Genomic DNA, 23,317 nt, shown 5'->3' with positions numbered 1-23,317 from the left:
GGGGCCTATTTGAAATACATTAACAAAAAGACTCCTTTTTAGGGTTTTCAAGATCTCATGTCTCATGGATTATTTCCCAAGTTACTCAGTAAATGTGTTTTTTTTTTAAAATAACTGCCTCTGCTATATTTCTTTCCCCTCTAGCCTAAGTCAACTTTTTCATTCCTAAAGCCAACAGTTTCTGAGCAACCAGGCTATCCTGCCATTAAATATGGATGCAGGAGCTTGACAAATCCCAAATACCTTTTACCAGTCAGAGATAGTCTCCTCGACTAACAAGAACAGGCAGGTATGTAAATGTGTTCATTATAATACAACTTATCTTACTGTATGGTTTCCAAAATACTAGAGAAGGAAGGGATCCAGTATCTTCTCAGGTTGGAGCTAACCTACAGCTTGATTGCCTTGGCACTCTGATTAATAATCTTGATCTATCTAACTCTAGTCTGGAGAATTTCCTCTAAAGAGCTGTTGTGGCTGACACACTCTGAGACCAAATATGCAGTTATATTTAAGGACTTATTCTTCAGTGCTTTGATATTCCTGTATTCTTTTTAGTCCTTCTAAGCTCTAACTAGATTAATCTTCTTAATACTGATATGATAATCACCAAGTTTCTGTACCAATATTGTTATCATAGAAAAATGCGATGTTTTTAAATTATAGTCAGATTCATTAACAACTACAATTCGTTTCTTTTCAAAGAACACACAAAGGCTTTTGGTTCTCTTCAGTTAAATTGTCAAAAAGTTGGACGTACTTATCGTAGGGGATTGGTTGAATAACATATGACTAATTCATGTGATATAATACTCTGAAGCATTAAAAACACAGTGTAGAAGAGTATGTATTGGTACAGGAAAATGTTCACATATACTCCTTAGAGAAAAAATCTTGCTACAAACTAGTATGCACAAAATAAATCATTTTGCTAAAGAAAATATACACAGGAAAATGAGCAGACTTACATCAAATATTAAAAGTATCTAAGGATAGAGGTATTACATGGAAGTTTTTCCTTTTGTATTTCTGAATTTCCAAAGGTTCTGCACTGAACATTATTTTTACTTTTTTTTTTGCAGCGCGGCGTGGCCTGTGGTATCTTATTTCCCCAGCCCATGATTGAACCAGGGCCCCCCGCATGGAAGCACAGAGTCTTAACCACTGAACCACCAGGGAAGTCCCTATTTTTACCGTTTTTTAAAAACTTTATTTAACAAAAAAAAAAAGCTCCCAAAGTAATTTTGCAAGTCATTTCTTATACTATTTCACACCTATTATTAGTAAAGGTAATAGAATATCTTTCACCATAGAAGACTCTCAATTAAGTTTTAATATAAGAGGCAGTTTTTCCAGTTGCCTTTAAAAATAGCAAAAAGATTTACTGGGTCACTACCATGTGCCAGGTCTTCTCACATATCCTATTAAAAGTAACACATTAAGGACAGCCAGGGAAAAAAAAGTGGCTGAAAATATGTCTACAGTAATGTCATCTTACAATTTTAAAAAGACTCAACACCACCACTCAACAAATAGTTCAATTCCATTAACTCTTATTGAGCGTTTCCTAGGTGGCAAGAGGGAAGCATGGTGAACAAAGTCCAGAGTCAAGCAACACTGGAACACAGTCTCCAGCAGCAAGGTTGCTTCAGCGTCTGAGAGTGGGCTTCCACAGACCACCTGTATCAGAATCCCTTATGGCGCACTGGTTAAAAACAGATTCGTGGGACTCTCAAAACCACTGGCTAAATTTCTGGAGGAAAGACCCAGGAATTTACATTTTAAAAAGTATTCCAGTTGATTGCTATGTATAGTAAAGTCTGAGAACTCCCAGTGCTGCAAAAGATCAAGTCAAGAGATTACAGTTAGAGAGATCACAAGTCTTGAATGTCAGGCTAAGGAATAAGTTAATTCTATAGTAGACACTTGGAGGTGGCGGGGGTGGGGGGGGTGTTGGAGACTAGTCAGGGGTTTTGAGCGGGAAAGCAGCATGTTAAGATCTGTGCTTTGCCCAGAGATAAACCCACGAACCTATGGTCAACTAATCCATGACAAAGGAGGCAAAGATATACAATGGAGAAAAGACAGTCTCTTCAATAAGTGGTGCTGGGAAAACTGGACAGCTACATGTAAAAGAATGATTTTAGAACAGTCCCTTAACACCATACACAAAAATAAACTCAAAATGGATTGAAGACCTAAATGTAAGGCCACACACTATAAAACTCTTAGAGGAAAACATAGAAAAAACACTCTATGACATAAATCACAGCAAGATCCTTTTTGACCCACCTCCTAGACAAATGGAAATAAAAACAATAATAAACAAATGGGACCTAATGAAACTTAAAAGCTTTTGCACAGCAAAGGAAACCATAAACAAGATGAAAAGACAACCCTCAGAATGGGAGAAAATATTTGCAAATGAAACAACTGACAAAGGAATAACCTCCAAAATATACAAACAGCTCATGCAACTCAATATCAAAAACAAACAAACAAAAAAACAACCATCTTTGTGACCACCTAGAGGGGTGGGATAGGGCGGGTGGGAGGGAGACACAAGAGGGAAGGGATGGTGGATATATGTACACATATAGCTGATTCACTTCATTATAGAGCAGAAACTAACACAACATTGTAAAGCAATTATACTCCAATAAAGATGTTTAAAAAAAAAAAATAAGAATCTGTGCTTTCAGTCAGTACTGCTTGTTACAGCATGAGCTGAAAAAAAGAACTGGAAGCACTGGAGAACCCAGGACAGTGATCTGTAATAATGCCTCAAAACTGACCAAGGGAAGAATGAAGTGGTTCCCATCCCTGGTGCCAAAAAGAAGGGTGGGAGGAGGAAGCTCATGAAGAGTTATTGATGAATAAATAAGATGATGTGAATGCCGAAATGTTAAATCCCAAAAATATAGATATGGAGAGGAAAATTTAGAGAAAGCTTACCAATGGTACTTTATGTCATTTAATTAATGCATTCATTCAATCATGGACTTGTTACTAGACCAAACCCTGGTCTAGATGTTGGTTCAAAAAACAGATGAGAGGGGCTTCCCTAGTGGCGCAGTGGTTGAGAATCTGCCTGCCAATGCAGGGGACACAGGTTCGAGCCCTGGTCTGGGAGGATCCCACATGCCGCGGAGCAACTAGGCCCATGAGCCACAACTACTGAGCCTGCACTTCTGGAGCCTGTGCTCCGCAACAAGAGAGGCCGTGACAGATAGTGAGAGGCCCGTGCACCGCGATGAAGAGCGGCCCCCCGCTTGTCACAAATAGAGAAAGCCCTCACACAGAAACGAAAACCCAACACGGCAAAAATAAATAAATTAATAAACTCTTACCCCCAACATCTTCTTAAAAAAAAACAGATGAGAACCATTAAATTACATGCTTTAAATGCATAAATTGTATTGTATGTGAAATATACATCTAAAATAAAGTTGTTATTAAAACAAAACAAACAAGATATCTCCCCTGTCCTTAAGAGGCTCAGAGAAGCACAAGGAGATAAACAACTGCAATGCAGTGTAGTTAAGTGTCAGGACACAGGGGCATCTTAGGCAGAATGGGTCTGGAGGAACTAACTCACGAACAGGAGTAGAGAAAGCCAGGCAAGGGGAATGCTGCAATGTGGCAAAAAGGCACCCTGGAGAGCTCTTGACTTAAAGTGAAGACCTGAATGCCTGGAGGGAAACACAAGAGATGAGGCAGGCCCAAGGTGAAGGTAGGTCAGGAAGAGCCCTATGCATTACAGCCTCACTGCTCGAGCCATGGCCCTCAATCCAGCAGCACTGGCAACACCGGGAAGTTGTTAGAAATACAGTCTTGGGGCTCCATCACAGATCTCCATCAGAATCTCCACTTTAACAAGATTCCCAGGTGATTCAGATGGACACCAAAGTTTAGGAAGCACTACATTAATAAATTTATTCTCAAGACAAAATTCAATGGGGAATCACTGAGGAATTTCAAGCCAGAGAGTGACATGATCAAATATGTGCATTACATAAAGATCACTCTGGTAGCGGAAAGAAAAACAGATCACAGGAGGTAAGACCAAAAATTGCTTAGGAAGCTGTTAGGGGATCCAGGAAAGAATTAATAGAGTGAAAATAATACCAGGAAATGGAAACTGATCAGTTAGGGTACAGGGGTGGGAATGCGGGAGGGGAAGTAAATCAAGAAAATTTCTAAGTTTTGGTTTGGGTTAATGCTTTAGATGTTGATGCTATTCACTAGACAAGGAAAACAAATAAAAACAACAATCAGAATGGTGAATGTTTCTTAAATATGTACCAGGCATTCTTTTTTTTAAAAAAAATTTATTTATTTATTTGTTTATTTATTTATTTGGCTAGACCAGGTCTTAGCTGCAGCAGGCAGAATCTTCATTGCCGCGTGTGGGATCTTTTAGTTGTGGCATGTGGGATCTAATTCCCTGACCAGGGATCAAACCTGGGCCCTCTGCATTGGGAGCTCAGAATCTTAACCACTGTACCACTAGGGAAGTCCCTGTACCAGGCATTCTTATAAGTGCTTTGCATGAACTATCTCATTTAATCCTCAAAATAACCCTATGAAGTAGGTATTACTGTTATCCCATCATATAGATGAGAAAACTAAGACAGAGAAATTAAGTAGCACAGAGAAATTAAGTAGCATGAAGAGGGAGTAAATGACTATTTCAATTTTAATTACACTAGGTTTGAGGTGCTTGTCCATAGGCAGTTGTCTGTAAGGATCTCAGTTTGTAAGGAGAGCAAGTAGGTCAGAAACAGATTTGGAAATCATCAGCACAGGGTTGGTCCTGACTCATCAGGAGCAGATCAGGCCACAGTGGGAGAAAGTGTAGGTCAAGGACACAGCCTAGGAGCACCAATCTCTAAGAGGCAATAAGAGGTAGCTAAGTTTATAAAGAAGACAAAGCAGCCGGATAGAGTGGAGAATGACAGCCATAACTGAACAGCAACAATACTAACAGCTAACGTTTATAAGTGCGTAGTATTATGTATGTTTTATATATTAAATAATTCAGTCATTATTAAAACCACATGAGGTAGATATTATTATCCCCATTATAAAAATGAGGAAATTGAGAGATTAAGTGGCTTTGTTAAGGTCACAGAGAAAGTGAATAGCGAAACCAGGATTCGAACCAGAATTCAAGTGTAGAGTTCATGCCTTGACAGCTATAATGCACTGCCTGACTTTCGGGTACTGTGAGAGGTGGAAGCCTCTCTGTTCCGGAAGGAACAGTTGTAACGAAGTCCTCTGACCCGTATCTGGTCTACAGTAAGGCCTCAGTAAATATTAGCCATTATTATTTGTTAATTATACTGCCTGGAATCATGCATTTATGCTAGTCACAGCTTTTAGAAGAAAGCAAATGAAAACTAAATAAGGTTTAAAATCTTAGATTTTAGTGCAGGAAGAAAAGCAAAGAACTACCAAGGATGCTAAGGCTTCGACTCAGTTTCCTATGTCTTCAATACCTAAACTTCCACACAATCAACATTTAACCACATTTCTAGCTACCAGTCCTTAAGGAGGGCTGCTGTGCACAGCAGTGCCTGCAGGCCTCACAAACCTCAAAACACCTTCTGGGAGCTATGAACATTCCATTCTACGGCACTGTCTTTAGCACTGGTGTGTTTTGTTCCATCTTAATTGCTTTAAAGCAGGTAGTTGATACTGAAGGTCCCTCAGGTTCTTGACTGCCCACTGAAGGAAAACTCATCCTCTGACCACTCCAGACAAATGGCAGTTTGTTCTAATTAGAAAGGTATGTTGTCTATAATGAAATAACATATTTTCAGGTAATTTTCAAGTTAAAATTATATTGTTTATATGCTTAAGCCAGTAGTTTTAGGGACTTCCCTGGAGGCGCTGTGGTTAAGAATCCAACTGCCAATGGGGTCGAACTCAGGGATCATGGGTTCGATCCCTGGTTTCACTGGGTTTGACCCTCCCGGTCCAGAAAGATCCCACATGCTGCACAGCAACTAAGCCCATGCACCACAACTACTGAGCCTGCGCTCTAGAGCCCGCAAGCCACAACCACTGAGTTTGTGTGCCACAACTACTGAAGCCCGTGCATCTAGAGCCGGTGCTCCACAACAAAGAGAAGCCACTGCAAGGGGAAGCCCACGCACTACAATGAAGACCCAACACAGACAGCCAAAATAAAATAAAATAAAATAAAAATACTAATGCTTTAAAAAAAAAAAAAAGACTAGCTTCACAGATTTTTTTCTCTTCTTAAAAATCTTTTTAGGGCAGTCAAGATGGCGGTGTGGGAAGACACAGAGTATGTGTCTCCCCACAACTAGGGTGCCTGCCGGACGCTGGTGGGGGACCTCAACACCCAAGAAGACAAGAGGAACCTCCAAGCAAACTGGTAGGACGTGGGGGGACTGAGGAGGGAGGAGAAGTGGAGGCCGGACAGGACCAGCACCCCTGAGGGTGGCTGAGAGTGGGGAGGGGTTCCCACACCTGGAGGGTCCCTAAGGGGCTCAGATCAGGGAGTATTTCCCCTGTGCAATCAGCCAGGTAAGTCTGCCAAGCTCTCGGGCCAGGTCCTACGCCCTCAGAGGCCCCTCCAGGCCGCGTTGGTCCTGGGGGCATAGGAGGGAGGCCAGGGGAGAAAAGGAGAGGCAGAAAGGAGGGGGCCTCCAGGACGGGAGGAGCAGGAGAGGGCTGTACTCCCAGGTGGGGTCCCCTGGCCTCTGAGACGAGGCAGAGGCACGCCTGGGCCCCTTCTGTTCCTTGAGCCTAAGCCCCACCCCCTACCCCTCCCAGGGCCTTTTCCAGCCCTGTGGGTCCTAAGCATATGCCCCGCCCACTGCCCAAACCCCACCCCTGCTTAGGCCCCGACCTCCACAGACAAGGCCTTTTCCACCTTTTTTTTTTTCTCTCCTCTTTTTTACTATTGTGGTTCTGTTTTACCTTCCAGTTGTTGTTTCATCTATATTTTTACTTTTATATTCTTTCTAACATATCTGTTAGTTTCCTAGTCTAATTTTATTTTTTATTTTGTTGTCATTCTTTTTTTTTTTTGCCACCCTGTGCAACTTGTGGGATCTTGGTTCATGAGCCGAGGGTTGGGCTGAAGCTCCTGTGGTGGGAGCTCCAAGTCCGAACCACTGGACTAACAGAGAACCTCAGACTGCAGGGAATATTTATTGGACTGAGGTCTCCCAGAGGTCAGCATCTGGGCACTAAGACCCAGCTCTACTCAACAGCCTACAAACTCCAGTGCTGGTAGCCTCAGGCCAAACAACCAGTAAGACAGGAACACAATCCCACGCATAAAAAAAAAAAAAAAAATGAGACGGCAAAAAAATATGTCACAGATGAAGAAGTAAGGTAAAATCCTACAAGGCCAAATAAATGAAGAGGAAATAGGCAAGCTACCTGAAAAAGAATTCAGGGTAATGATAGTAAAGATGATCCAGAATCTCAGAAGTAGAATGGAGACACGGATTAAGAAAATACAAGAAATGTTTAACAAAGATCTAGAAGAACTAAAGAACAAACAAATAACAGAATAACTGAGTAACAGAAAAACTGAGGCAGAAGAACAAAGTGAGCTGGAAGACAAAATGGTGGAAATAACTGCCAAGGAGCAGAGTAAAGAAAAAAGAATGAAAAGAATTGAAGACAATATCAGAGACTTCTGGGACAACACTAAATGCACTTTAGTGTTCCAGAAGCAGAAGAGAAAAAGAAAGGGTCTGAGAAAATATTTGAAGAGATTATAGTGGAAAACTTCCCTAACATGGGAAAGGAAAGTCACCCAAGTGCAGGAAGCACAGAGTCCCATACAGGATAAACCCTAGGAGAAACACACCAAGATACATATTAATCAAATTAACAAAAATTAAATTCAAGGAAAAAATATTAAAAGCAACAAGGGAAAAACAAAAAATAACATACAAAGGAATCCCTGTAAGGTTATCAGTTGATTTTTGCAGAAACTCTGCAGGCTACAAGGGAGTAGCAGGATACACTTGAAGTGATGAAAGAGAAAAACCTACAACCAAGATTTCTCTACTGAGCAAGAATCTAGATTACTCTACCGAGCAAGAATCTCATACAGATTTTTTGTGTGTGTGTGATACACAGGCCTCTCACTGTTGTGGCCTCTCCCGTTGCGGAGCACAGGCTCCGGATGCGCAGGCTCAGCAGCCATGGCTCACAGGCCCAGCCGCTCCGCAGCATGTGGGATCTTCCTGGACCGGGGCACAAACCCATGTCCCCTGCATCGGCAGGTGGACTCTCAACCACTACGCCACCAGGGAAGCCCTCTCATACAGATTTGCTGGAGAAATCAAAAGCTTTTCAGACAAGCAAAAGCTAAGAGAATTCAGCCACTACAAAACCAGCTTTACAACAAACGCTAAACAAACTCCTCTAGGAGGGAAACACAAGAGAAGAAAAAGACCCACAAAAACAATTCCAAAACAATTAAGAAAATGTTAATAGGAACATACATATCAATAATAACCTTGAATGTAAATGGATTAAATGTCCCAACCAAAAGACACAAACTGGCTGAATGGATACAAAAATAAGACCCATATATATGCTGTCTACAAGAGACCCACTTCAAACCTAGGGACACATACAGACTGAAAGTGAAGGGATGGAAAAAGATATTCCAGGCAAATGGAAATCAAAAGCTGGAGTAGCAATACTCATATCAGATAAAATAGACTTTTATCCATTGGACAGATCATCCAAACAGAAAATAAATATGGAAACACAAGCTTTAAATGACACAATAAACCAGATACATTTAACTGGTATTTATAGAACATTCCACCTGAAAGTGGCAGAATACACTTTCTTCTCAAGTGCACATTGAACATTCTCCAGGATAGATCATATCTTGGGTCACAAATCAAGCTTTGGAAAATTTAAGAAAATTGAAATTGTATCAAGAGTCTTTTCTGACCACAATGCTATGAGACTGGATATCAATTACAGGGAAAAAAAACTGAAAAACACACAAATACATGTAGGCTAAACAGTGCACTACTAAAAAACCAAGAGATAACTGAAGAAATCAAAGAAGAAATTTAAAATATTCATAGAAACAAATGACAATGAAAACATGACAACACAAAACCGACGACAGACAGCAAAAGCAGCTCTAAGAGGGAAGTTTATAGCAATTCAATCTCACCTCAAGAAACAAGAAAAATCTCAAATAAACAATCTAACCCTACTCCTAAAGCAAACTTGAGAAATAAGAACAAAGAAAACCCAAGTCTGTAGAAGGAAAGAAGTCATAAAAATCAGAGCAGAAATAAATGAACTAGAAATGAAGAAAACAATAGCAAAGATAATAAAACTAAAAGCTGGATCTTTGAGAAGATAAACAAATTTGACAAATCCTTAGCCAGACTCATCGAGAAAAAAAGGGAGAGGATGAAAATCAATAAAATTAGATATGTAAAAGGTGAAATCACAACTGACACTGTAGAAATACAAAGGATTATAAGAGACTACTACAAACAACTATATGCTGATAAAACAGACAACCACGATGAAATGGATAAATTCTTGGAAAGGTACAATTTTCCAAGACAGAACCAGGAAGAATTAGAAAATATAAACAGACCTATCACAAGTAATGAAATTGAAACTGTAATTAGAAATCTTCCAACAAACACAAGTCCAGGACCAGATGGCTTCACAGGTGAATTCTACCAAACATTTAGAGAAGAGCTAACTCCGATCCTTCTCAAACTCTTCCAAAAAATTGCAGAGGGAGGAACACTCCCAAATTCATTCTACGAAGCCACCATCACCCTGACATCAAAACCAGAAAAAGATATCACAAAAAAAGAAAATTATAGACCAATATCACTGATGAACATAGGTGCAAAAATCCTGAACAAAATACTAGCAAACAGAATCCAATGGCATGTTTAAAGGATCATACACCATGATCAAGTGGGATTTATCCCAGGGATGCAAGGATTCCTCAATATATGCAAATCAATCAATGTGATACACCACATTAACAAAGTAAGGAATAAAAAACATATGATCATCTCAAAAGATGCAGAAAAAGTTCTTGAAAAAATTCAACACCCATTTATGATAAAAACTCTCCAGAAAATGGACATAGAGAGAACCTACCTCAATATAATAAAGGCCATATATGACAAACCCACAGCAAACACCATACTCAATGGTGAAAATCTGAAAGCATTTCCACTAAGATCAGGAACAAGACAAGGATGTCCACTCTCGCCACTCCTATTCAACATAGTTTTGGAAGTCCTAGCCACATCAATCAGAGAAGAAAAAGAAATAAAAGGAATCCAAATTGGAAAAGAAGAAGTAAAACTGTCACTGTTTGCAGATGCCATGAAACTATACATAGAAAATCCACCAGAAAACTACTAGAACTAATCAATGAATTTGGTAAGGTTGCAGGATACAAAATTAATGCACAAAAACCTCTGGCATTCCTATACAGTAACAACGAAAAATCAGAAAGAGAAATTAAGGAAACAATCCCATTTATCATTGCAACAAAAAGAATAAAATACCTAGGAATAAACCTACCTAAGGAGGCAAAAGACTTGTACTCAGAAAACTATAAAACACTGATGAAAGAAATCAAAGATGACATAAAGAGATGGAAAGATATACCATTTCTTGGATTGGAAGAATCAATATTGTCAAAATGACTATACTACCCAAAGCAATCTACAGATTCAATGCAATCCCTATCAAACTATCAAAGGCATTTTTCACAGAATTAGAACAAAAAATTTTACAATTCATATGGAAACACAAAAGACCCCGAATAGCCAAAGCAATCTTGAGAAAGAAAAATGAAGCTGAAAGAATCAGGCTCCCCAACTTCAAACTATACTACAAAGCTACAGTAATCAAGACAGTAAGGTACTGGCACAAAAACAGAAATATAGATCAATGGTACAGGATAGAAAGCCCAGAGATAAACCCACGCACGTATGGGCACCTAATTTACAACAAAGGAGGCAAGAACATACAATGGAGAAAAGACAGCCTCTTCAATAAGTGGTGCTAGGAAAACTGGACAGCTACAAATAAAAGAATGAAATTTGAACACTACTTAACACCATACACAAAAATAAACTCCAAATGGATTAAAGAACTAAATGTAAGACCAGACATTATCAAACTCTTAGAGGAAAACATAGGAAAAGCACTCTATGACATAAACCACAGCAAGATCTTTTTTGACCCACCTCCTAAAGTAATGAAAATTTAAAAATAAAATAAATAAATGGGACCTAATGAAACTTAAGAGCTTTTGCACAGCAAAGGAAACCATAAATAGATGAAAAGACAACCCTCAGAATGGGAAACATATTTGCAAATGAAACAACGGACAGAGGATTAATCTCCAAAATATACAAACAGCTCATGAAGCTCAATATCAAAAAGAACAATCCAATTAAAATGACCTAGAGGGGTGGGATAGGAAGGGTAGGAGGGAGGCTCAAGAGGGAGGTGATATGGGGATATATGTATGCATACGGCTGATTCACTTTGCTGTACAACAGAAACTAACACACCATTGTAAAGCAATTATATTCCAATAAAGATATGTAAAAGTAAATAAATAAATAAAATTTAAAAATAAACATAACCAAATAATGATGATGATTAAAAAAATAAAATTAAAATCTTTCTAATTCAATTATACTTTCTGGCCCAGATTCACCCAAGATCAAGGAGAAACAGTGAATAAGAGCAACAATAAGGAAAACTGTCAGAAAAAGGAAATAGTTTAGATTTCCAAAAGGTTAAGTTTTTGAAATAAACTTATACAGTTCTACTCTTAGAGGATTTTTCAAAGCAGAAAAAAGGTACTGGATGGCAGAAAGCATCTCACAGAAGTGGGACATCTGGTCATCCTAGCCCTGAAGCAATGTACATAAAAAGTGCTATTTTTAAAATGAAATAAATGTGAATACCCTATCTTGCATAATTGTAAATGCGAACCCTTGCCAGGGAAATGTAGAATCTAAAATTGACTAAAGCTGACTAATCCAAGCAAAGATTTATGTACAATAAATGCTCATCATAGTACATTTCTTATTACAGTGAAAATGCCCAACAGTAAATAAATTATGGTACACCCAGATGATGGAATATTATGCAGCCACTAAAAACATTTTCAGTGAATATTTTTTTTTGTGTGTGGTATGCGGGCCTCTCACTGTGTGGCCTCTCCCAATGTGGAGCACAGCCTCCGGACGCGCAGGCTCAGCGGCCATGGCTCACGGGCCCAACCGCTCCGCGGCATGTGGGATCTTCCCGGACGAGGGCGCAAACCGCGTCCCCTGCATCGGCAGGCGGACTCTCAACCACTGCGCCACCAGGGAAGCCCTTCAGTGAATATTTTATAGGACTTCCTTGGTGGTCAGTGGTTAAGACTCCGCACTCCTAATGCAGGGGGCGCAGGTTCAATCCTTGGTAGGGAACTACAATCCTACATGCCGCATGGCGCAGCCTAAAAAAATTTTTTTTCATTAAAAAATATTCTATAACATAAAAATTATCACAATACATATTAAGCTTAAAAATCATAAAAATTAACATTATGAATATAGATAAAAGACTTGAAGTAAATTAATGGTTGAAAATAATCATCTCTGGATGGCAGTTATTTTTAATTTTCTTCCTTTACATGTTTCTTTTTTATTTTTTAAATTTTATTTATTTATTTTCGGCTGTGTTGGGTCTTTGTTGCTGCATGCAGGCTTTCTCTAGTTGTGGCGAGTGGGGGCTACTCTTCGTTGTGGTGCGCAGGCTTCTCATTGCAGTGGCTTCTCTCGTGGAGCACAGGCTCTAGGTGCATGGGCTTAGTAGTTGCAGCATGTGGGCTCAGTAGTTGTGGCTCATGGGCTCTAGAGCACAGGCTCAGTAGTTGTGGCACACAGGCTTAGTTGCCCTACGGCATGTGGGATCTTCCCGGACCAGGGCTCAAACCTGTGTCCCCTGCATTGGCAGGCCGATTCTTAACCACTGCACCACCAGGGAAGCCCCCTTTTTATGTTTCTGTATTCTCCAAATTGTCTACAATATATCATTCCTATAAGCAGAAGAGATATTACTGAAAAGGCAATTAAAAAAAATTTTTTTTTAATTTTTTGGCTGCGTTGGGTCGTCGTTGCTGCGCGTGGGCTTTCTCTAGTTGGGGCGAGCAGGGCTACCCTTCGTTGCGGTGCACAGGCTTCTCACTGCGGTGGCCTCTCTTGTTGTGGAGCATGGGCTCTAGAGCGCAGGCTCAGTAGTTGTGGCAAACGGGCCCAGTCGCTCCGCGGCATGTGGGAACTTCCTGGACCAGGGATCGAACCCCTCTCCCCTGCATTGTCTGGTTGACCCTTAACCACTGCGCCACCAGGGAAGTTCCCTGAAAAGGCAATTTTTTAAAAGTTTTTCCAATTAATCTCCATTTTTATTTTTAACTCTTTCCCACTTTTTCTTACCCTAATCTAAGTCTTAAGGTCTAGGGCAGTGGTTCTCAAGCAGGGGCAGGGGGAAGGGGGACTGCTCCCCAGGGAACATTTGGCAGTCTGTAGACAATACGGATTGGCTGTCACAACTAGGGGTGGGGGATGCTACTGGATCTAGCAGATAAAGGTTAGAGATGAGGCTAAATATCCTACAACATGCAGGACAAGCCCCCAGAAAAAAAGAATAGTGCAGAGGTTGAGAAATCTTGGTTAGAATGAAGAAAATGAGTATAAGCAGGAAGACTGGGTTAAAATACAATATTAACTCTAGTGGGTTTAACTTTCCATTTCTAAAATAAGATTTAATGAATACACATTCTGAATTGATGAAAGTTTAGTCCAGGTTTTGACCCAAATTTCTTATTATTAAGAAATACTTTTCCTAATTTTATGGAAAATATCTCTAGCAGTTCTGCTCCCAAACTGAGCACGATGCTTATCAAACTAGAAGATTTTTTTCAGCTTGAGCATAGACAGACCAAATCTGTTTAAACGTTTTTTAAGTACTGCTATAAAAATGTTTTAAAGGGAGCTCGTATCCTTAAGGGAATAGCTGATTATCTTATTGTAATCACTCCAGTATGATAAGATGAAAAACTAAGTTCTAACTAGTCTAGTCTAACTAGTCAAAACTAGTCTAACACAAAAGTGTTTGTTTGAAACACATACACACTCACATACACAGAAAATGATTTATGTAAACTCACACAAAATTACTCCTACTTGGAGATGTCAGATTCAGGGAATGGTAACAAAGCAAGAATACAAAGCTTTGAGGAAATGAAGTACCCTCCTCAATCTAAATTACTAAATAATTCACTCCATAAGAAATTTGGTTATAATAAAGCACAAGAGAGCATTAGGAGTGGGTACATGAACTACAGTCAGTAGTACAGGATCAAGAAGTAGATGACATGGTGGAAAGTAAGAGAGCAAAAAAAAAGATTAGAACACTGTAGATGAATAATGGATGATCTGAACAGTCAAAAGGGGGAAATAAGAAATTTCGCAACTTATCCTTGGGTGAAAATGGGGTAAGAGAATAATGTTTGCATACAAGGATGTGAAGAAAATAAAGGAAAATAAAATGCTGAGGAAATATGGCAGAAAGAGATCAGAAGGAAAGGTTACATAGGGTTCAGAGCCCCCTAAATAAGACTGAATAAAAAATACTTTTTAAACCATCTATCTCTGATACGCTTTTTTTGTTTTAGTTGAAGTACAGTTGATTTACAATATTGTGCTAGTTTCAGGTGTACAGCAAAGTGATTCAGTTCTATTTTTTTTCCAGATTATTTTCCATTATAGGTTGTTATAAATATAATTCCCGTGCTATGCAATAAATCCTTGCTGCTTACCTATTTTATATATAGTAGTGTGTATCTGTTAATCCCATACTCCTAATTTATCCGCCCCTCATATGCTTTTATCAACATTTGCACTTGATTCTCCATGGCCTTTTTTTTTTTAATTAAAAATGATTCTCTAGGGGAAAGATATCCAATGTCCTCCTAGTCAAAACCCTCCTATTCATCTTCTCAAAAATCAGAAAAGGAGAGGCAGAACTCAGTCACTTTGTCACTTTTGGTGACTGATTCATAGTGGACATTGGTTGAGGGTAGCTGTTTTGTTCTGTCTCTCTAGCACTATTCCTTCTGATGGGGAACAGCTTTCAGCCACCCCACCAGGTCTGAGTAGGACTATCAGTCAGGATGCCCCATCCTCTCTCTGGCCTCTGAGATGAGCAAGACTGGACTGCTCACGGTCTCCCTCCCACCACCTACTCGGCACACAACCACAAGCAAGGACAACCAGAATTCCTCTACCAGGCTCTCTTCCCCCAGGCCCAGAGCTAGACCATGTGGTCTGCAGGTGCCACTGACCCTGAAAAGAGCTGTCCTGAGGATGAAAGCAATATTAAATAGCAGTCTGACATGAAAGCCAGTGACAGAGAGCCCCAGAGGTACCATGTCAGAGTCTTGAATCTAGCCATGCCTGGGCTTTCAGGGCATCTAAGCAAATAAAATGCTTTTGGGCTTTGAGTTGGGTTTCCATCACTTTCAACTAAAACAGCTCTGGCTGGTAAATTGTTTAACACTGTCAAAGAGTGGTTCGGAAAGTCGGTGTATCAGAACTATGATCCATGAATTAGCCAGACCCTTTCTATTTATCTACCACATCTTAGCTGATATCATAACTTGAGATCATGAGTTTCGTATGTGTAAAACAATGGTTAGAGTAGAAATTCATTTTAAATGACATATTTATTTATTTAAAGAACTAACAAGTATCCTTACTAAACTGGGATTTGATGTTATAAACTTCTAATCTTGGTGTTAAATAAATACTTTGCCATTTTCCCACTTCACCTTCATCTTTCTGAAGAGTCTGTCCTTTTAATCTGTCTAGCCTCTTCACTGCCCTGATCATTTTACTTCTCCCATTCTGAAATTCCTTCAGAATGTATTTATCAAGAGGAAACCCCAGACTTCTCTGGTGGCGCAGTGGTTAAGAATCTGCCTGCCAATGCAGGGGACACGGGTTCGAGCCCTGGTCTGGGAAGATCCCACATGCCGCGGAGCAACTAAGCCCGTGCGCCACAACTACTGAGCCTGCGCTCTAGAGCCCGCGAGCCACAACTACTGAGCCCATGTGCCACAACTACTGAGCCCATGTGCCACAACTACTACCCGCGTGCCTAGAGCCCGTGCTCCACAACAAGAGAAGCCACCAGAGTGAGAAGCCCGCGCACCACAACGAAGAGTAGCCCCCACTAGTCGCAACTAGAGAAAGCCCACATGCCGCAACGAAGACCCAAAACAGACAAAAATAAATATACGAAAAAAAAAAGAGGAAACTCCAACCACATACACAGGATTCCTGGCCAGGACAATGCATGTTTTTGTGTGAGTGACTAAAGAGAGACAAAACTTGTCTTTTTTTTTTTTTTTTAAACTTGTCTTTTTTTTTATGTCCCATCTCCCTCCAGTCCAGCACTGTGCTCACATTTTTTTTTTTTAACTTTTTGGCCATGCCGTGTGGCATGTGGGATCTTAGTTCCCCGACCAGGGATCGAACCCCCGCTCCCTGCAGTGGAAGGGCAGAGTCTTAATCATAATCACTGGACCGCCAGGGAAGTCCCTGTGCTCACATTTTTGAACACAGCATGACATCGGGCCAAAGGAGGTAGATAGACGATCTTCATGAACACTTAGGAGTGGATAACGCACTTTTTTCTTGATTTCAACCAAGTTTGCAGCCATTATTTTGAAACTAAAGCATAATTACATCATCCCTAAGTTCTATAATTGGCAAAAAGCCTCTGTGGTACATAGAGATGTTTAAGGCAAATGGCAGCTGGTTAAGGAGACTTTCAACTGAGAAGGGCTTTGAAACGAAGTGGAGACTGTCTGAGGCATGAAGAAGCCGGGGATAAGTTTCTGCAAAGTTTTAAAATCTCTATCAGCACGAACCCAGATGGACATTACTACCAAGGTAGATGAGGCAGGAGAACTGTTAAAGGGCAGAATTGACTAAAGGGCATTTTAGCACACTAAGGACCTAAGGAAACAAGGCATCAAAAGCAGACACCATTAGTAAAGGTAAGGTGGTAAGTGTGTGAAGAAAAGATTAAATAAACCACTTAAACTCCTTTCCAACTATTCCCACTTCCCACTGTCAGTGAAACTCCATGGGAGTCACACCCAAGGTCAAGTCTCTATATTCAGTTATCAATATTGGTTGAGCTAAGGTGGAATCATAACATACACTTTTGAAAACAAACAACTCTTTCCTCTGCCCCAGCGGGCAAACCAACTCCAGTAAACTCTCTGAATAAGCTGGGGAAGAAAAGGAGCTAAGCACCAACGAACTTTTGAGGGTGATAGAAATGTTCTATATCTTGTTTGTGATGGTGATTACATGACAGAATATATTTATCAAAATTCATTAAACTGTGCACTTAAAATTAGTGATTTTTAAAAAATATTTATTTATTTGGCTGCGCCAGGTCTTAGTTGTGGCATATGGGGTTTTGGTTGTGGTACACGGGATCTATTTCCCTGACCAGGGATCGAACCCAGGCCCCCTGCATTGGGAGCATGGAGTCTTAACCACTGGACCACCAGGGAAGTCCCAAATGAGTGAATTTTATTAAATGTAAATTATACCTCAATAAAGTTGATTAGAGAGAGACAGAGATACAGAGGCAGGAGCCAGAGGGAAGGGAGAGGACAACCTCCCCAGGTAGACAAATGGAGAAAGTCTGCGAAAACTACTGTAGGACAGGACACGCCTGGTGGGGTGGAGTGGTGTCGCCCACACAATATTTCACCTAGGGCCAGACCTCATTCCATAGATCAGCCAGGAGTTTATACTTCTGATAATACCTCATAGTTCGTTAGGAATTACCTAAAGTGGAGACAGATAAATCCAATCCATCCTCTAGTGGGCCATGTGCCCCTAGATTCTCCTGATGGAGGCAAAATTCATGATAAAGTGAAGAACACAAAAGCTAAATTACTCTTCTCTCCCACAGTCTCCTATAGGAAAGTTATCCCCCCCACTCCACCTCAACCTTTTGGAGGTTGAAGTTAAATCCCCGGAACCCCATTCAGACCTTCCTCCAGTATCCCCTTACTTCAAAAAGCTAAAAGCACCAGGAAGAATTAACCTGTTTATGTGGCAGTAGCAACTCTCATTAAAATTATAACTTTTTTGTAATCTTTTAGCCACTGGGCAATACACCGAACTGTCACACTTCAAGAAACAGTAACAAATTTCAAGAGGAGATCACAACCATTCTGCTTTGCTCAAACAGTCTAAAGAAGTATTTCTCAGCCACTTACAAATTCCAGAGTCAGCAAAAATTCATGATATAATGAGAATTAACTTCCAGTTTCCAAAGCTAGAGCCACTGGTGTTAACTTACACTATTTCCTCTCCTTCTCTTCCTGTATCTACTCCATCACAGAGACCTGTCTCTCACACTTTCTGCCTGCACTTCAATCTACCAGACTTTCATCACTTTCCATTTTGTTTCCTACAACATTTTCCTTGGTCTCCCTGGCTCCCAGCTCTCTTCTCTATTACTCACCCTGTTCATCATGCCTGAAAATGTGCTTACTTGTTTAACCACTCCATTACACCCTGCTTCATTCCTACAAGTGGACTAATCATCCCAAACCATTATTTTCTGTTTCTCTCCTGTTTAAATATTTTTTAATCCATCCAACAAATATTTAATGAACACATACTATGTGGAAGACATTGTGATAGGCTCTACAGGAGGTAAACAAACCCTGACCAGCATCTCAGGGGGCTTACAGTATTGTGGGAGTGGCTTACATATATACAGATAACTATAATAAGATAGAAATGTGTACAGGTCATTAAGACAGAGAACTGTCAGCTGGATGTCAAGTAAAATTAGAATTGGTAAAGAAGAAGTAGAATATGAGACAAAGAAAAAGCTACAGAGGTTTCCAGCATGAGGGACTAGGAAAATAGCAGAGCCATTAACAGGCCAAAGGACATAAGGAAGAAATACAGATAGAAGGAGCATGACAGGAGATTTAAGAAAAGTGAATTTACTTGCCAAAGCCCAAATCAGGGAACATGATCAGAGATTTCTGTTCTGCTTTAAGAGGCTGGAAGCAGTCTAAGAAATGCAATTTCAACACCAAAATATTAGAATTTCCAGGATTGATCATTTAAAGGGACAACTGCATAGAATATAAAATTGGGACTATCCCAGAAAAAATCTAGTCCATGCAGCTTCAGTAGGTATGAGGAAATATGGTGGGAAAGGAAGATTACAGATATACAATCTACTGGCCTAATAGTTGTTTCATCTAAGGAAAGTGTACTTGGCTTCTGGAGTGAGGGTTTTAGACTGTTTCTGTACTGTTAGAAAATTCAGCATCCTGACATACTATGGGGCTCCTAATTAAACTTCAGGTAATCTTGGCCATTCTACAGCATTTACGTGGTACCCATGGTGTCTGGGAACTTCATGTGAGCATGACTAGGATGCCATTTTATTGCTATTGGTGATCCATCCAGGTCTAATTAATAAACCCTGCTCCACAAATGCTGAATCCTTTGAAGTTGCTGAAAGTAGCTACAAGTGATGTCATCATTCAGACACCCACTGGAAAGTCAAGACCAGCAAATATTTTCAAAACCAGAAACAATATGATGTCACAACCACCTTCAATTCTTTCAGGAACGAGTCAGGTGGATCTAAAAATAAATCAACACACAACTCTGTGATTATACTAAAAACCTTTGAATTGTACATTTTAAATTGGTGAATTGTACATTATGTGAATTATACCTCAATAAAGCTGTTATTTTAACAATCAACCAACATGTTTTAACCAAAATGTTAGTTTCCAGAAATGTTATATCCTAGTAACCCAGCTATTGCCTTTAAAATGTTTATACTGCTGGAAAAATTTACAAAAGGGAAGCCCTGCTAAATTGCTGCGACAAAACCATTATCATTTTAGATAAAAAGAATAAACTGAATGGTCTTTTGTCTTTCACTGTAATAGGAGCTGATTTCTATCACACATCAAAATCTGCCTTTAAGCTGTGAATGACATTTTGAAAAGGGCACTTTTCAAATTTAACCACTATGTTGAATACCATAATTATGGCATGTCACTATTATATCTTGCCTTGTAGTCTACCCCCAGAATTTCCTTCCCTATAATCCTCTGCAAGGGGAAAATCCTTGTGTTTATATACAATTTTTTTTAATTTTTATTTATTTATTTTATTTTTGGCTGCGCTGAGTCTTCGTTGCTGCATGCGGGCTTTCTCTAGTTGTGGCGAGCGAGGACTACTCTTCATTGCAGTGCGTGGGCTTCTCATTGCGGTGGCTTCTCTTGTTGCGGAGCATGGGCTCTAGGTGCATGGGCTTCAGTAGTTGTGGCACATGGGTTCAGTAGTTGTGGCACGTGGGCTCAGTAGTTGTGGCACACGGGCTTAGTTGCTCCACCATGTGGGATCTTCCTAGACCAGGGCTCAAACCTGTGTCCCTTGCATTGGCAGGTGGATTCTTAACCACTGCACCACCAGGGAAGTCTAATCCTTGTGTTTAATATCCATTTATATTCCTCTAATGATTTCCCTCGTCCTCTAAAAATCACTACCCAAGCTTTTATCTCTAGAATCATTCCAACCTTCTCATGTCCCAACCTCTGCCCTAACTTCTACAAATAAATACCATACCAGCTGTCTGCCTGCTGCTGAGGTAACAGCAGGTTATTTATGCCCTTGAAGATTCAAAGTGGGCAAAGAATATAAGAAGCAGGCTGTAAACCCTTCGAGGGAAAGGACTGTGTCTTGTTTATGTTAGAACCTCTCAACATTAAGCAGAGTACCTGGCACCCAGGAGGTGCTCAATAAATATTTTTGTCCGCCATTAAGCTAAGGTCCATTCACAAAAAGAATGAGCGAACAAACAAACCAAGTAACCAGATTATCCTTAGGTATAAATGCATTTAGGAGAAGGCAACTTAAGCTCAACTTCCCTACTGATGTCTAAACCAGTTTGTCTTTACAATGACTAGAGGGTGAATTTTAAAACAGATTGTGATTATGCCCAAAGCCCACCCCAAACCTTACAATTTTAAAAATCACAGGATCTTTTAAATTTTTTCCTTGCCAATTATTTTGGGAGAAAAAAGCAGACCCAAAACCCAAGAGCAACGTATTATCCAACCAGTGTCTAGTTAAGCAGCCTACAATTAGTCAGGCAGCTGAAGGATGGACTCCTCAGGCAGTGAAGAATGGGGTCTATACAAAGTAACTAAGGAATATTTACAGACCATATCTCTTCTTGTGAAAATGACTCTGATATTTCTTAGTGCCCACCTCATATGTTTATTATGAGGATTAAATGAGTTAATATTTGTAAAGCACTAAAAACTGTACCTGGGGCTTCCCCGGTGGCGCAGTGGTTGAGAGTCCGCCTGCCGATGCAGGGGACACGGGTTTGTGCCCCGGTCCGGGAGGATCCCACATGCCGCGGAGCGGCTGCGCCCGTGAGCCATGGCCGCTGAGCCTGCGCGTCCGGAGCCTGTGCTCCGCAATGGGAGAGGCCACAACAGTGAGAGGCCCGCGTACAGCAAAAAAAAAAAAAAAAAAAAAAAACTGTACCTGGCACATAGTTAGCTTTATATAAATGTTTGTTTATAAAGTAACTTTGGATCAATTTCCAATTGCTGATCAATCATACATTAGGTATCTACAATGCCTAAAGAATTACCAGGTTTAGAGAGAAGTTCCATTGTGTAGTCCTCAAATCTGAAGCTGGAAAGAGAGAGGTCCCAGGAAATGTTTCACCAAACTCATTTCATGGTTGAAGAAATATACCTCATATTTGTAGAGAAATTCACAGGTTACGAAAAGCATTCCCATGTATTATTGTTTGATCCTCACAACAACAACCTTGTAAGAGATGTAGGGCAGGTATAATTAACTCCATTTACAGATGAGGAAACTAAAGCACAGAGAGGTTAAGTGATTTGCCCAAGGTCACACAGTAAGTGAAAATGCCCCAGCTAGAATCAAGGGCTAGAATCCAGTTCTCTTGATGGCGGGTCCAGACCTCTTCCTTTTATAACATGCTGCAACTTGAGCCCTGGGCTTACTTGGGTCATATTTGGAAGCAGTGATTCTGAGACCATAAATGTAGACTTGGTTGCAGATGCAAACTCAAAAAGTTAAGGTAATTCTGTTAACTGGAATTAGAGGTAATTAACAGCTGGCAAAACATCTACCTACACAGGAGTGATAGTATAAAATGCCATGACTACACACAGTCACAAAGGGCACCACACACTGTCTTGAAGGGACAGTTCTCCAAAATATGCCATTCAGAGATTACCAGCCCCAGAGAATACTGCTGTCAGTATAAGAAGGAAAGGCTGCCACTTCCCTTAAACAAAACCCAGAAGGAAAAGGCTCACCCCAGAGGATGGTGAAGACATGGAGCCTAACAAGGCTCTAAGGGATTACATGCAGATTGCAAACTCCCAGCGACAAATGAGTACCAACCATCCTAGTGAATCAGCTCGCATTTATTCGTCTGCATCTTCCCCAGGGGCTCTCCACCCCAGGGTAGCAATCGGAAACCGGGCACCTAAAGGTGAAAATCGACTGGCGACCTTTTGCAAGATTCCATACCTCACAGAAAGGTTGGGTGGCGGTAGAAGTGGCACCGCATACCAACACCAGACGTTATTTTAAGCGCGTGTCCTCAGGGGAGGGACCGACCATCTAATCTGTCAGATCTAGGATCTCCCACCAGCCAGGATTTTTCCTAAAGCAAGACGGAGGGCTGAGCAATCCTGGCCCAGGCTCGCCCTACTAAAGCCACACAGACCCGCTTTCCACTTAGAAACCCGCACTGCTCCCAGGCCAAGAAGGGTGGCAGGGGCCACAGAGGCACCCCGAGGCAGGCCTCCCTCCGCCGCCTTAACCATCAACGCCCGAACAAGGGAGGTGCCCCTGCGGGCGACCGGCGGGCAAGGCAGAGGATTTCGAAATGCTCGGAAAGGGGGTGGTGCCGGAGGGGCCGGACCGGGTCCCCGCGCCCCGGCCCCTCCCCGGCCTGACAGCTGGCGGCGCCGGGCCGCGCGGCCCCCTCCCCAAGGCGCGGCTCATGGGGCGCCTTACCTTTGTGTAGAGCTCCGACGCGGCCATGGCGGGCCCCGCGGCGCCGACGCCCCCAGCCTGTGCGGAGGCCGCACCTCTTCTGGGCGGCT

General features: G+C 41.0%; 1 protein-coding gene across 9 annotated transcripts in view; it reads right to left on the bottom strand.

Moving 5' to 3' along the window:
• The window catches only part of MYO5A (myosin VA), a 180,912-nt gene extending 157,601 nt beyond the window's left edge, over window positions 1-23,311 (bottom strand). For all 9 annotated transcript variants that reach the window (XM_024754316.1, XM_024754322.1, XM_024754325.1 and 6 more), the window contains exon 1: window positions 23,229-23,311. In XM_024754316.1, coding sequence (XP_024610084.1) covers window positions 23,229-23,255 — 27 coding nt within the window. In that variant the 5' untranslated portion in view covers window positions 23,256-23,311. The remainder of the gene's footprint in view (window positions 1-23,228) is intronic.
• Window positions 23,312-23,317: the final 6 nt, after the last annotated feature.

The sequence above is a fragment of the Neophocaena asiaeorientalis genome, unplaced genomic scaffold (genome assembly GCF_003031525.2).
Source record: "Neophocaena asiaeorientalis asiaeorientalis breed wild unplaced genomic scaffold, Neophocaena_asiaeorientalis_V1.1 scaffold391, whole genome shotgun sequence".
Lineage (NCBI taxonomy): Eukaryota > Metazoa > Chordata > Mammalia > Artiodactyla > Phocoenidae > Neophocaena > Neophocaena asiaeorientalis.
This window is presented reverse-complemented; position numbering and strand designations above follow the sequence as displayed.